Here is a 12,822-nt window from a genome sequence, read left to right on the forward strand (position 1 = left end):
GATGTTGCCCAAGCAGACAAAGTGAAGGAGAATCCCAAGGGATTCTATAGATATGTTCAAAGCAAAATGATTGCAAGGGACAAAGTTGGTCCACTGGAGGATAAGAATGGTAATCTATGCATGGAGCCAAAAAAGATGGGGGAGATCTTAAATGCAATTTTTGCATCTGTATTTATACAGGAGCTGGACACAGAGTCTATAGGAATGAGGCAAAGCAACATCAATTTTATGGACCTTGTACAGATTACAGAAGAGGGGGTGTTTGAAGTCCTGAGGCAAATTAAGGTGGATAAATCCTCAGGGCCTGATGAGGTGTTTCCTCTGACACTGTGGGAGGCAAGTGCAGAAATTGCTGGGGCCCTGGCAGAGAGCATTAGCAACAAGTGAGGTACCAGAGGATTGAAGGATAGGCAGTGTTCTACTTTTCAAGAAATTCTCTAAAAATAAATTGGGGAATTATAGGCCAGTGAGCCTGATGTCAGTAGTGGGAAAGATATTGGAAAATATTCTGGGGGACCAGAAGTATTTGGATAGTCAGGGACTGATTAAGGATAGTTAGCATGGCTTTGTGCACGGTAGCTTTTGTGTATGGAAAGCTGATTTAGGCAAGGCAAAGAATGTTGTCCACAAGGACTTTAGCAAGGCATTTAACAAGGTCCTGCATGAGAGGTTGGTTAAGAAAGTTCAGTTGCTTGGTATTCAAGATGAAGTAATAAATTCGATTAGGTCTTGCAAAGTGAACAGCAGGGCCCTGAAAAATGTGATAGAACAAAGGGATCTGGGAATAGAGGCCCATAATTCAATGAAAGTAGCATCATAGGTGGATGGGGTCATAAAGAAAGCTTTTGGCAGATTGGCCTTCATAAATCAGGAGATGGAATGTTATGTTGCAGTTGATTAAGATGTCAGTGAGGCCTAATTTGGAGTATTGTGTGCAGTTTTAGTCACCTACTTACAGGAAGGATGCAAATAAGGTTGAAAGAGTACAGAGAAAATTTATAAGGATGTTGCCGGATCTGGACGACATGAGTTATAAGGTAAGATTGAATATTTTGGGATTGTATTCTTCAGTACATAGAAGATTGAGAGAAGATTTAATAGAGGCATACAAAATTATAGGGTAAATGCAAGCAGGCTTTTTCCACTGAGGTTGTTTGGGACCATAACTAGAGTTCATTGGTTAAGGGTAAAAGGTGAAATGTTGAAGGGGAACATGAGTGGAAACCTCTTCACTCAGAGGGTAGTGAGCATGTGGAACAAGTTGCTAGTACAAGTGGTGCATGCAAGCTCAATTACAACGTTCAAGAGAAATTTGGCAGTTTTAATGGTTTGGCACAGACCGTGGAGGGTCATAGGGCCTTTTTCCATGCTGTCCTTTTCTATATGGTTATTAAGGCATTACTTAAAGCAGAGGTTGATTAGTTCTTGACTAGTAAGTGAAAGGTTATGTTGAGAATGCAGGAGAATGGGGTTGAGAAGGATAATATTATTAGGGCTAAACCTAAGCTACCACTTTCTAAAGCCAATTAGGTCAGGGCCAAAATTGCCACTGCTGCCAGTGACAACATGACCTGAAAATGAAGGAAAGGAACATGTATCTTATTTATATGTGCAGTTTGCAAATGTATTGGCGGTTCTTTTTTTAAACTGTGGTGTGGAATGTGTGGTACAGAGGCACAGCTTATAGAGATGCTCTCTCACAGCACCAGTGACCTGAGTTTGATCTTGACCTCAGGTGCTGTCTGTGTGGAGTTTGCACCTTCTCCCTGTGACCACGTGGATTTCCCTGAGTGCTGCAGTTTTCTTCCGCATCCCAAGGACGCACAGATTAGTAGGTTAATTGGCTGTTGTAAATTGTTGCCTTCCCCTCAGCAACCCCAGAAGAGGGATTTGATTGGAAAGTATCGCGAATGGGTTACAGGGGACAAAAAACAAGTGGCCAGTTCAATGTGATGGCATAGACTCAATGAATCTTGGACGCCAATAAATATAGAAATATGGGTTTCCTCCTACGCCTCAAATATGGTAATGTTGCAACTCTATAAAACCCTGGTTAGACCACACTTGGAATATTGTGTTTAGTTCCAGTCGCCTCTTATAGGAAGGATGAAGGAGCTTTAGAGAGTGTGCAGAGGAGCTTCACCTTGATGCTACCTGGAATAGAGAGAATGCCTTATGAGGAAAGGTTGAGCAAGTTAGGGTTTTGCTCTTTGGAGCAAAAGGAGGATGAGAAGTGACTTGATAGAGGTGTACAACATGATAAGAGACATAGATTGAGTGAAAAGCCAGTTACGTTTTCTGAGGGTGAAAATGGCTAATACCAGGGAGCATAATTTTAAGGTTTTTGGAGGAAAGAATGGTGGGGCGGGGTGGTAATGTCAGGGGTAAGTTTATTTTTAAACACTGGTGAGTGTGTGGAAAGTCTTCCCAGGGATGGTGGTAGAGGCAGATATATTAGGGAGATTTAGGAAACTTAGATAGACACATAAATTATAGGAAGTAGAGGGGCATGTCAGAGGGAAGGTTTGGATTGATGTTCAAGTAAGTTAAAAGAGCAGCACCACATTGTGGGCCAAATAGCCTGTACTGTGCTGTAGTTTTCTATGTTCTATCTAATAGTAGGTTAACTAGCTTCTGTATATTGCAGAAGCGTATGTGAGAGAGAATAGGTTTCAGGGAAGTAAGTGAGGGTGGGATGTGACCATTAGGCTGACTGGCCTCCTGTGTACCAAGGAAATATGAGAGAAGGATCTTGGTGCCATCGCTTTTAGCTTGAGGCCATTATACATGGTTGGAACTAGGCGATCTTCAGTCTGAACTAAACTAAATATAGTTACAGTGCTTCGTATCCCACACAGGAATTGGAGGGTCCAGTATACAGGGAGAAATTGGAATCACCAGATCTATAACCATATAACAATTACAGCACAGAAACAGGCCATCTCGGCCCTTCTAGTCCATGCCGAACGCTTACTCTTACCTAGCCCCACCGACCTGCACTCAGCCCAAAACCCTCCATTCCTTTCCTGTCCATATACCTATCCAATTCTTTTTTAAATGACAAAATTGAACCTGCCTCTACCACTTTTACTGGAAGCTTGTTCCACACAGCTACCACTCTCTGAGTAAAGAAGCTCCCCCTCATGTTACCCCTAAACTTTTGCCCCCTAACTCTCAACTCATGTCCTCTTGTCCCCTACTCTCAATGGAAAAAAGCCTATCCATGTCAACTCTATCTATCCCCCTCATAATTTTAAATACCTCTATCAAGTCCCCCCTCAACCTTCTACACTCCAAAGAATAAAGACCTAACTTGTTCAACCTTTCTCTGTAACTTAGGTGCTGAAATCCAGGTAACATTTTAGTAAATCTCCTCTGTACTCTCTCTATTTTATTGACATCTTTCCTATAATTCGGTGACCAGAACTGTACACAATACTCCAAATTTGGCCTCACCAATGCCTTGTACAATTTTAACATTACATCCCAACTCCTATACTCAATGGCAACACGAGTGAATCTGCAGATGCTGGAAATAAATAAAAACACAAAATGCTGGCAGAACTCAGCAGGCCAGACAGCATCTATGGGAGGAGGTAGTGACGACGTTTCGGGCCAAAACCTTTCATCAGGAGTGAAGTAACATGGGATGGTCGAGGGGGGATAAGAAGTGGGGGGAGGGATAAAGTAGAGAGCTAGGAAGTGATAGGTTGGAGGGAAGTGGGCTAGGGGGAAGGTGGAGAATTATGGGAAGTAAAAGAGAAAGAAAGGTAGGGCTGGGGGGAGATTATAGTGAGGGGGGAAAAGAGAGAGAAAGAGAACCAGACTAAAATAATAGATAGGGATGGGGGTAAAGGGGGGCAGGGGTATCAACAGAGGTCTGTGAGTTGAATGTTCATGCCGGCAGGTAGGAGGCTACCCAGGCGGGAGATAAGGTATTGCTCCATCGACCTGCGCGCGGCCTCATCTTGACGGTAGAGGAGGCCATGGACAGACATGTCGGAGTGGGAGTGGTCTGTGGAATTGAAGTGTGTGGCCACAGGGAGATCCCGCCACTGCTGGAGGACTGAGCGCCGGTGTTCGGCGAAACGGTCTCCCAGTCTACGGCGGGTCTCCCCAATGTATAAATGGCCACATCGGGAGCACCGGATACAGTATATCACCCCAGTTGACTCGCAGGTGAAGTGGTGCCTCACCTGAAAGGACTGTCGGGGGCCTGGGATGGTGGTGAGGGAAGAAGTGTGAGGGCAGGTGAGTATCCGGGCACTCATCCCTGCAAACGGAAGAAGTGCTACACCTGCCCCCACACTTCTTCCCTCACCACCATCCCAGGCCCCCGACAGTCCTTTCAGGTGAGGCACCACTTCACCTGCGAGTCAACTGGGGTGATATACTGTATCCGGTGCTCCCGATGTGGCCATTTATACATTGGGGAGACCCGCCACAGACTGGGAGACCGTTTCGCCGAACACCGGCGCTCAGTCCTCCAGCAGTGGCGGGATCTCCCTGTGGCCACACACTTCAATTCCACAGACCACTCCCACTCCGACATGTCTGTCCATGGCCTCCTCTACCGTCAAGATGAGGCCGCGCGCAGGTCGATGGAGCAATACCTTATCTCCCACCTGGGTAGCCTCCTACCTGCCGGCATGAACATCCAATTCACAGACCTCCGTTGATACCCCTGCCCCCCCCCCCTTACCTCCATCCCTATTTATTATTTCAGTCTGGTTCTCTTTCTCTCTCTTTTTCCCCCCTCACTATAATCTCCCCCCAGCCCTACCTTTCTTTCTCTTTTACTTCCCATAATTCCCCACCTTCCCCCTAGCCCACTTCCCTCCAACCTATCACTTCCTAGCTCTCTACTTTATCCCTCCCCCCACTTCTTGTCCCCCCTTGACCATCCCATGTTACTTCACTCCTGATGAAGGGTTTTGGCCCGAAACGTCGTCACTACCTCCTCCCATAGATGCTGTCTAGCCTGCTGAGTTCTGCCAGCATTTTGTGTTTTTATTTTTTTCCTATACTCAATGCTCTGATTTATAAAGGCCAGCATACCAAAAGCTTTCTTCACCACCCTATCCACATGAGATTCCACCTTCAAGGAACTATGCACCATTATTCCTAGATCACTCTGTTCTACTGCATTCCTCAATGCCCTACCATTTACCATGTATGTCCTATTTTGATTATTCCTACCAAAATGTAGCACCTCACACTTATTAGCATTAAACTCCATCTGCCATCTTTCAGTCCACTCTTCTAACTGGCCTAAATCTCTGCAAGCTTTGAAAACCTCCTTCATTAGTGTGGTAAAATAGTGTTCCTTTGACAATGTCATGGCTGACGAAGGGATGTTGTTTTGGATTTGTTTCAGGAGAATTTGTCAAGGCCGCACACGATTCATCGGATGCCAGTAGGATTGAAGGACAAGCTTCCACACATGAGTAATTCCAGTCAAGTTGTCCTGGTTTTTGCTAACTTTGCTCGCTGCTACAGATCCTTCTCCACACCTCATTACCACGCTCCTCTAGATAATAGAGAAAAGTCGCACTTGGATCATTCAGTGCCTGGGCAGTCTGTCTGACCCACTGGTCGTGCCATGCAATGAATCAAGACCCCACAAATTTTGTATATTCAAGTGTGGTTAAAGTTTGCAAATTTGTGCTGCTTAAAAAAAAACATACCAAATTATTAATACAAATCAGATTGGATTTTTTGCCTTCCCCTGCTCCTTGTATTTCTCCCCATGTTATTTATTGTTGAAACACTTTGTGTACCTCTGAGACCATAACATATAGGAGCAGAATGAGGTCATTTGGCCCATCGAGTCTGTACTGTCATTCAATCATGGCTGATTTATTTTTCCCTCTCAACCCCATTCTCCTGACTTCTCCCCATAACCTTTGATGCCCTTACTAATGAACAGCCTCCACTTTAAGTATACCAAATAACTTGGCCTCCGCAGCTGTCTGTGGCAATGAATTCCACAAATTCACTACTCTCTGGCTAAAGAAATTGCTCCTGTTGATCAGCTGTTGCTTGTTGAGCTACAATCAAAGTGTCCCAATGAACCGGATTCCACTCTATTTAGTTAATAATTTTGTAATGTAATTTATAGTATGTTTTATGTATTGTATTGTACTGCTGTACACGATAAATTTTACAACATACAATATGTCAGTTTGTCAGTGATTTTCAAAAGGCTTTTGACAAGGTGTCACACATGAGACTGTTTAACAAATTAAGAGCCCATGATATTACAGAGAAGAGAGTGGGAATAAAAGGAACCTTTTCTGGTTGGCTGCCAGTGACTTGTGGAGTTCCACAGGGGTCTGTATTGAGACCACTTCTTTTTACATTATATGTCAATGATTTGGATGAGAGAATTGATGGCTTCGTGGCCAAGTTTGCAGATGAGATGAAGATAGGTGCAGGGGCAGGTAGGTTTGAGGAAACAGGGAGGCCACAGAAGGACTTATAGACAGATTAGAAAATGGGCAAAGAAGCGGCAGATGGAATACAATGTCGAGAAGTGTATGGCTATGCATTGAAATAAAATCTTAGACTATTTTATAAATGGAGAAAAAATTCAAAAATCTGAGATGCCAGATTTGAGAGTCCTCGTGCAGGATTCCCTAAAGGTTAATTTGCAGGTTGAGTTGGTGTAAGGAAGGCAAATGCAATTACAGCATTAATTTCAAAAGGACTAGAATATAAAAGTAAGGATGTAATATTGAGGCTTTATAAAGCACTGGTGACGCTTCACTGGAGAATTGTTAGCAATTTTGGGGCCCCTTATGTAAGAAAAGATGTATTGAGATTGGAGAGGGTTTAAAGGTGGCTCGTGAGAATGATTCCAGGATTGAAAGGCTTATCATACGAGTAGCATTTGATGGCTCTGGACCTGTACTCACTGGAATTCAGAAAAATGAGGGGTGGGATCTCATTGAAACCTATCAAATGTTAAAAGGCTTTGATAGAGTGGATGTGGAGAGGATGTTTACTATGTTGGGGGGAGTCTAAGACCAGAGGATACAGCATCGGAACGGAGGTGAGGAGGAGGATTTCTTTAGCCAGAGAGTGGTGAATTTGTGGAATTCAGTGGCACAAGCGATTGTGGAGACTAAGTCATTGGGTATATTTAAGGCAAAAGTTGATTAGATTCTTGATTAGTCAGGGCATGAAGGGATACGTGGTGAAAGCAGGAAAATGGGGTTGAGAGGAAAATGGATCAGCCATGATGAAATGGCGGAGCAGACTCAATGGGTCAAATGATCTAATTCTGCTCCTATACCTTATGGTCTTATGACATTATTAAACCTGATTCTGATCTTTAAATACATCCAGGATTCTAGCCTCCATTAGGCTCCAGGGTGGAGAATTTATAGAGACTCACTTACCAAACTACCACATTTAGCAATGTGAGCCGCAAGCTCTGGAATTTCAACCTCACACCTCACCATCTATTGCTACTTTTTTAAACCTTGTTTAAATTCCTGGCTGAGTTCCCCCCCACCCCCCATTCTCATATAACACAATATGAAAAATTGTGTCATATTCTTTCAGGGAACGCTGGCATGTCAGTTCCTTTCTCCTGCATTCTCTTTCAGGCAATCTAAAAAAGGCTAGCGCTCTTTGGTCTCGACTAGCGGACTTTCCCTGGTTCCGACCACGGAGGAGAAGGAGAGCGGTGAGTACTCCCCACCCCATGTCCTTAAGTCACTGTGAGTCTCCACATGGTTGCCTTTGTGTGATGTTTTGGCAGAGCTGGGGAGGGAGGGATGGGGATCAGTTCCCCCTAGGTTTCAGTGTTCTGCTCCTCACAGAATTAGAAACAATCAGAGCAAGTGGAATTGAGAATAGAAAGTAATTGGGGGAGTTCACCTTGGAATGTGGCAGGACAACCATTCTGATGGTGTCAGGGAAGTAGCACACCTATTAGAGCCTTTACCTCACAGTGCCAGAGATCTTGATTCACTCCTAACCTCAAGTGCTGTCCGTGTGGAGTTTGCATGTTCTCCCTCCTCTGGTTGTTTTATTTTCCTCTCACATCCCAAAATGTGTAGGTTGGTAGGCCAATTAGTCGCAGGGTGCTGTCCCCAGTGTGCAGGTAAGGGGTAGAGTTGGAATGCAGGGATAATGGATGGGGGTGTGGAAACAATAAGATAGAATTCACATAGGCTTAATGTAAATGGATTATTGATAGTGTGAACTTGATGGGCCGAAGGGCTTGTTTGTATCTTTCTATGATTAATTGTGCAATTTGGACTTCAAAGTTTACAAATAGTTTCAAAATTTGATGTTTATAAACTCACAGTATTGTTTGTAAATTCACTTTAATTACCCATGAATGTGAAGTTGGGCATTTGGCTCCTAAGAACAAAGCCACAGGACCTCGGGGAACAAGGGTGTGGAAGAGCTGCTGGATTTCAGGATAACTCAGTAACAGCAGCTACAGGATACCTTGGAAAAAGCCCGGCACAGAATGAGCTTCACTATTCAATTGATAGATTTACATTACAGAACAATTCTAATTATTGATGCGGAATTCAGTTTGGAAATAGAAACATATTTTCTTGAGACAATAACCAAGTAGAAGTGTTAATAAATATCTGAAAAAGGGGGACAGGGAAGAGCTTACATTAAATTATATTCTTGCACCTCACAAGAGCCATTTATGAGGAGGTTCAGTAGAGGTGGGCTTCATCAGATTAAAGATCTGTGGAGGGAGGTTGAGACCCTTAACCCAGACGTAGGGCAATGACACTAAATGACTGCGTTTCTCTCTACAGATACCACTTGACCCACTGAGTTCCTCCAGCATCTTGCTTTTTGCTTTATAATAGAGAAGCCTACCATTAATTTAAATATTCCAGGACACCCCTCAGCCTCTCTCATGGAGGATGCAGTCTCTATGTGTCTAGTCTATTCTGATATACTTGTCCTCTTAGTTTGAATATCATCCTTATGAACCTTCAAAATATGGTCTCCACTTGCTTTGAGATCAAATTGTGCATCTTAATCCAGACTGCAGCATTAGTTCTGTGGGTTTCAATTCTACTCACCACGATTTGAAGACTACCAGCTTGATGGATCTCACTTTGGGAAATGCTGAGTTATTTTCCAGTGACTGGTGAATTCTGAGTGTCTGGTCCAGCTGATGGGTTGCTTCCTGTGGTAGGGGTGGAAGTGATGTCATGGATGAGCTAACCTTTCGATTTCTGTCTCCTCAGGCCCGTCGCCGGAATGTCTTCTCGGAAATGAAATACCTGGAACTCATGATCATAAACGACCACAAGATGGTGGGAACTGCAATACTTTGTAATCTGCCTTCCTTTCAGCCTGCTTGCTTTATCTGAGCCTTAGTTATAAAAGCATGGAAATAAATCCTTCAGCCACACAGAGTGGTCACTTACACTAATTATTCCATCTTATTCCGAAGGCATACCCATCCCTGCTTTTTTATTCTTTCACCATCAACCCCCCCCCCCCCCAATCCACCTTGCAGATTCTACCACTCACTTTCTTGTCATTGGGATGTGGGAGGGGACTGGAGGCCACCCATTCGCAGGAAGAATGTGCAAACTCCATGCTGTGCCAGAGCACAGGGTGGCACACAGGATGCTGGAGCTGTGTGACAGTGTGTTTCACTGGTATATACACACTCATACAGTGCATACACCTTGCACTGTATGGTGCTTTGACTGTGGTCCTCAGTTCAACCTGGCACAATGTGTGTGCGGCCTAGTTGGAAGGATCAAAAGGATGGATGAAGGAGGACAGTGAGGTCTAGAATAAAACAAAACAGCAAATACTGGAAATACTAAGCAGGTCCGGCCACGTCTGTGAGGAAGAATCAGAATGAATGTTTTAGGTCGAAAAGTCTTCTAATGCTTGTCAAAAGAAATAACCTGTTTGAGTCCAGAAATAGGTCTCACATGTTGGGAGGGCGGCTAAGCTGACTGGGATGAGAGGGCGCTGGGGGAATTTTTAAATGGATGTGTGGATGGTCCAGGGTCCCGGTGTAGATATGTTGTGGCTTAAAATTTGATGCCTAATGATTCTGCAAAGTGCAAATGAACATCCTTAGTAACGATGCATGCACATAGTGTATATAAAGATTTATTCACTTTTATTGATCCAGTATTGGGACAGAGGCCCAGCATCAGACATCCAGTGGAGTCAACATCTGACAGGGTTCAGAGTGTTGCACCTTTAGGACATTGGGATGAGGGAACAAACCTCCAACCTCAGGATCAGGAGAGGCTCCGTCTCTTGGCCTAGAGTATTTGAGTGATTTGGCGGGCAAGTAATGATGGTGGTGATGGGCTTGGGGAAAGTGGGTGGAGAGTTCACAAATTGCAAGATGCTCTTGGACTTTGTTTTGCAATGTTTAAAAAAAAAAATAATCTCAGGGCAGTTGGATGGAATTCAGTTCAAGTGCTTAGAATTTTGGAAGGTTTCTGCAAAGGCTTAGTGCCACTGAGTGGGTGGAGTCAGGCAGTGTGGAGCTGAGCACATGAAGCTTGATGTTTGCTGGAATATTGACTAGAAATACTGGAGCCACAAGTGGGAATGTTTAAGTTGAGAACAAGTATACCTGAAGTCCTGGACGAGCTCCGTTTTTATTCACCTTCACGTCTTGCAGATAGACCAGAAAGCGATGCCACCACTTTTGGTCTGACGGGGGAGGTGGGCGGAATCCATTCTAGGTTTGATTTAGAAGGTGGTAGGTTTAAAAAAACTCAGGAATCATCAGTCATTGTAAGGAGTTTGGATAACCTCACCAGATTGCCTGTGCTAGGAAGGGGCATGATGAGGTGGGCGCACTACCTAAACCCTGGTGTGAATCCGCGGAAAACTAATTTGTTCTAAAATTACTATGAACTATTTTTCTTGGCTTTATCTGTTGTGATTAATGTTCCACACTAATTGCAAATAAAATTTCTGAATCAGAAATTTCATTGGGAAGTCATAAAATTATGAATTGTGATTTGAAGTGCTCCTTTCCAGCCCTGTGCCTGTTCCACCAGCAGAGGGCAACCCACACACATAGGTCACACCTCACTGACATTCCTTCCTCCAATCAGGCACAAATCCTTTTTGATAAAACGTGATTAAAATCCACCCGCAAGATTGGAGGTTGTCATATTTTTGTATTTTACCTTCTTTTGTTGACAGATCAATAATTTTCGCCCCCTTTGCCACATATTATTCATTTTGCCAATAGCTTGCTTATAAATTAAACTCAATTGTTCAGTGCGTGAACAGCTGATCCCCTTCATCCTGAGGGAAAGCAGGGATGATAAATCTTGTGCACAAGTTATCATGCACCACCCAGCCCTGTGTAAAAATTGTCTGAATTAGTCCCAGACGCTGCTCTCTTCCCATACTGTGGCTCTGTAGTTATTTTTACTTCAATTATTTACACAATTGAACTCAAATGTTTTTGGAACACACACAACATTTAGGAACTGCTTCTTCCTCTTGCCACCAGATTTCTGAATAGACAATGAACCCATGAACACTACCTCACCTTTTTTTTGTTCTTTTTACACTATTTATTTCTTAAATATATGTTTATTACAGTTTGTAGTATAGTTATGCATTGCATTGTACTGTTGCTGCAAAACATATAATAGTAATAATAATATGACATATAATAATGAACCTGATTCTGAATTTGCTTTCGAAGTTGTGTCAAAACCTGCTTACCCGCAACTTCCAAGGATCTTGGGCTGCTGATCATGAAAATCACCATGAAATTACACTATTACACACCATTTAAAAAAAAATCACCTATATTTGTTAATTCATAATATAATTCATAATTCAGGTCAGTTAAAATGTTGCCCATAATGTAAGCTGAAAAGTTTTCTACCTTCTCCATGCCTAGACATGCAGGACAGGTTTTAGAAAGGCTATAAATTTCTGTGAAGGATTTTGATATTCGAAACAGCTGCTCCCGAGTAGCTGATGCCAAGATTAAGGAAGGCATTTTTGTTGGTCCGCAATTCAAACAGGTCATCAATGACAGGCAATTTAAAGAATTTCTAGTGGGACTGGAGAAAATCACATGGAAGACATTCAAGGATGTTTTTGAAACTTTTCTTGGCAAATGTAGAGCACCAAACTACGTGCAGCTGGTTATCAACATGCTTCAAGAATATAAAACGGTGAAGTGCAACATGTCACTAAAGATTCATTTTCTGCATTCCCATTTAGACTTCTTCCCTGTAAATCTTGGCATTGTCAGTGATGAGCATTGTGAAAGGTTTCACCAGGACATTGCAGTCATAGGGAAACAGTATCAGGGCAACTGGAATCCATCAATGCTTGTTGGACACTTAAGCAAGAAGCCTCAGACACTGAGTACAAACAATTATCATCAACAAAGCATTTTTAGCATTGTTGAAATATCTCAAGGTGTCAGCACTATGAAATTAAACGCATTATATTTATTTTGCTTCTCCAAATTCCTACGTGATACAAGTAGACTGAAATTATATTTGTGTCAGCTTCAAGTGGTCTATCATAAACAAAAAAAATCTGAGAAAGCAACACTTTTGAAATAATTTGTTGTCCAGTGCTTTTAGTTACCATCAAATCTTAACTTTTCGGTGGATGAGCCTTTGAAAATTTCCTTTTTCTCTTTTGTCAGCAGGGGCCGAGCAGTTGTGTGAAATACTCTTTGTATTACTTGTCATTCCACAATATTTAATGGTTCTCTGCTTCTCCACCACAGTACAAGAAACGACAATCCTCCCGGATTCACACCAACATCTTCGGCAAGTCTGTGGTTAACTTTTTGGACTCTGT

General features: G+C 43.0%; 1 protein-coding gene across 6 annotated transcripts in view; it reads left to right on the forward strand.

Moving 5' to 3' along the window:
• LOC140728193 (disintegrin and metalloproteinase domain-containing protein 23-like) overlaps nt 1-12,822 on the forward strand; it is a 160,661-nt gene that overhangs the window by 71,119 nt on the left and 76,720 nt on the right. For all 6 annotated transcript variants that reach the window (XM_073046567.1, XM_073046564.1, XM_073046563.1 and 3 more), the window contains exons 7-10: nt 5,378-5,447; nt 7,614-7,693; nt 9,237-9,305; nt 12,749-12,820. In XM_073046567.1, coding sequence (XP_072902668.1) covers nt 5,378-5,447; nt 7,614-7,693; nt 9,237-9,305; nt 12,749-12,820 — 291 coding nt within the window. The remainder of the gene's footprint in view (nt 1-5,377; nt 5,448-7,613; nt 7,694-9,236; nt 9,306-12,748; nt 12,821-12,822) is intronic.

The sequence above is a fragment of the Hemitrygon akajei genome, chromosome 5 (genome assembly GCF_048418815.1).
Source record: "Hemitrygon akajei chromosome 5, sHemAka1.3, whole genome shotgun sequence".
NCBI classification, from domain to species: domain Eukaryota; kingdom Metazoa; phylum Chordata; class Chondrichthyes; order Myliobatiformes; family Dasyatidae; genus Hemitrygon; species Hemitrygon akajei.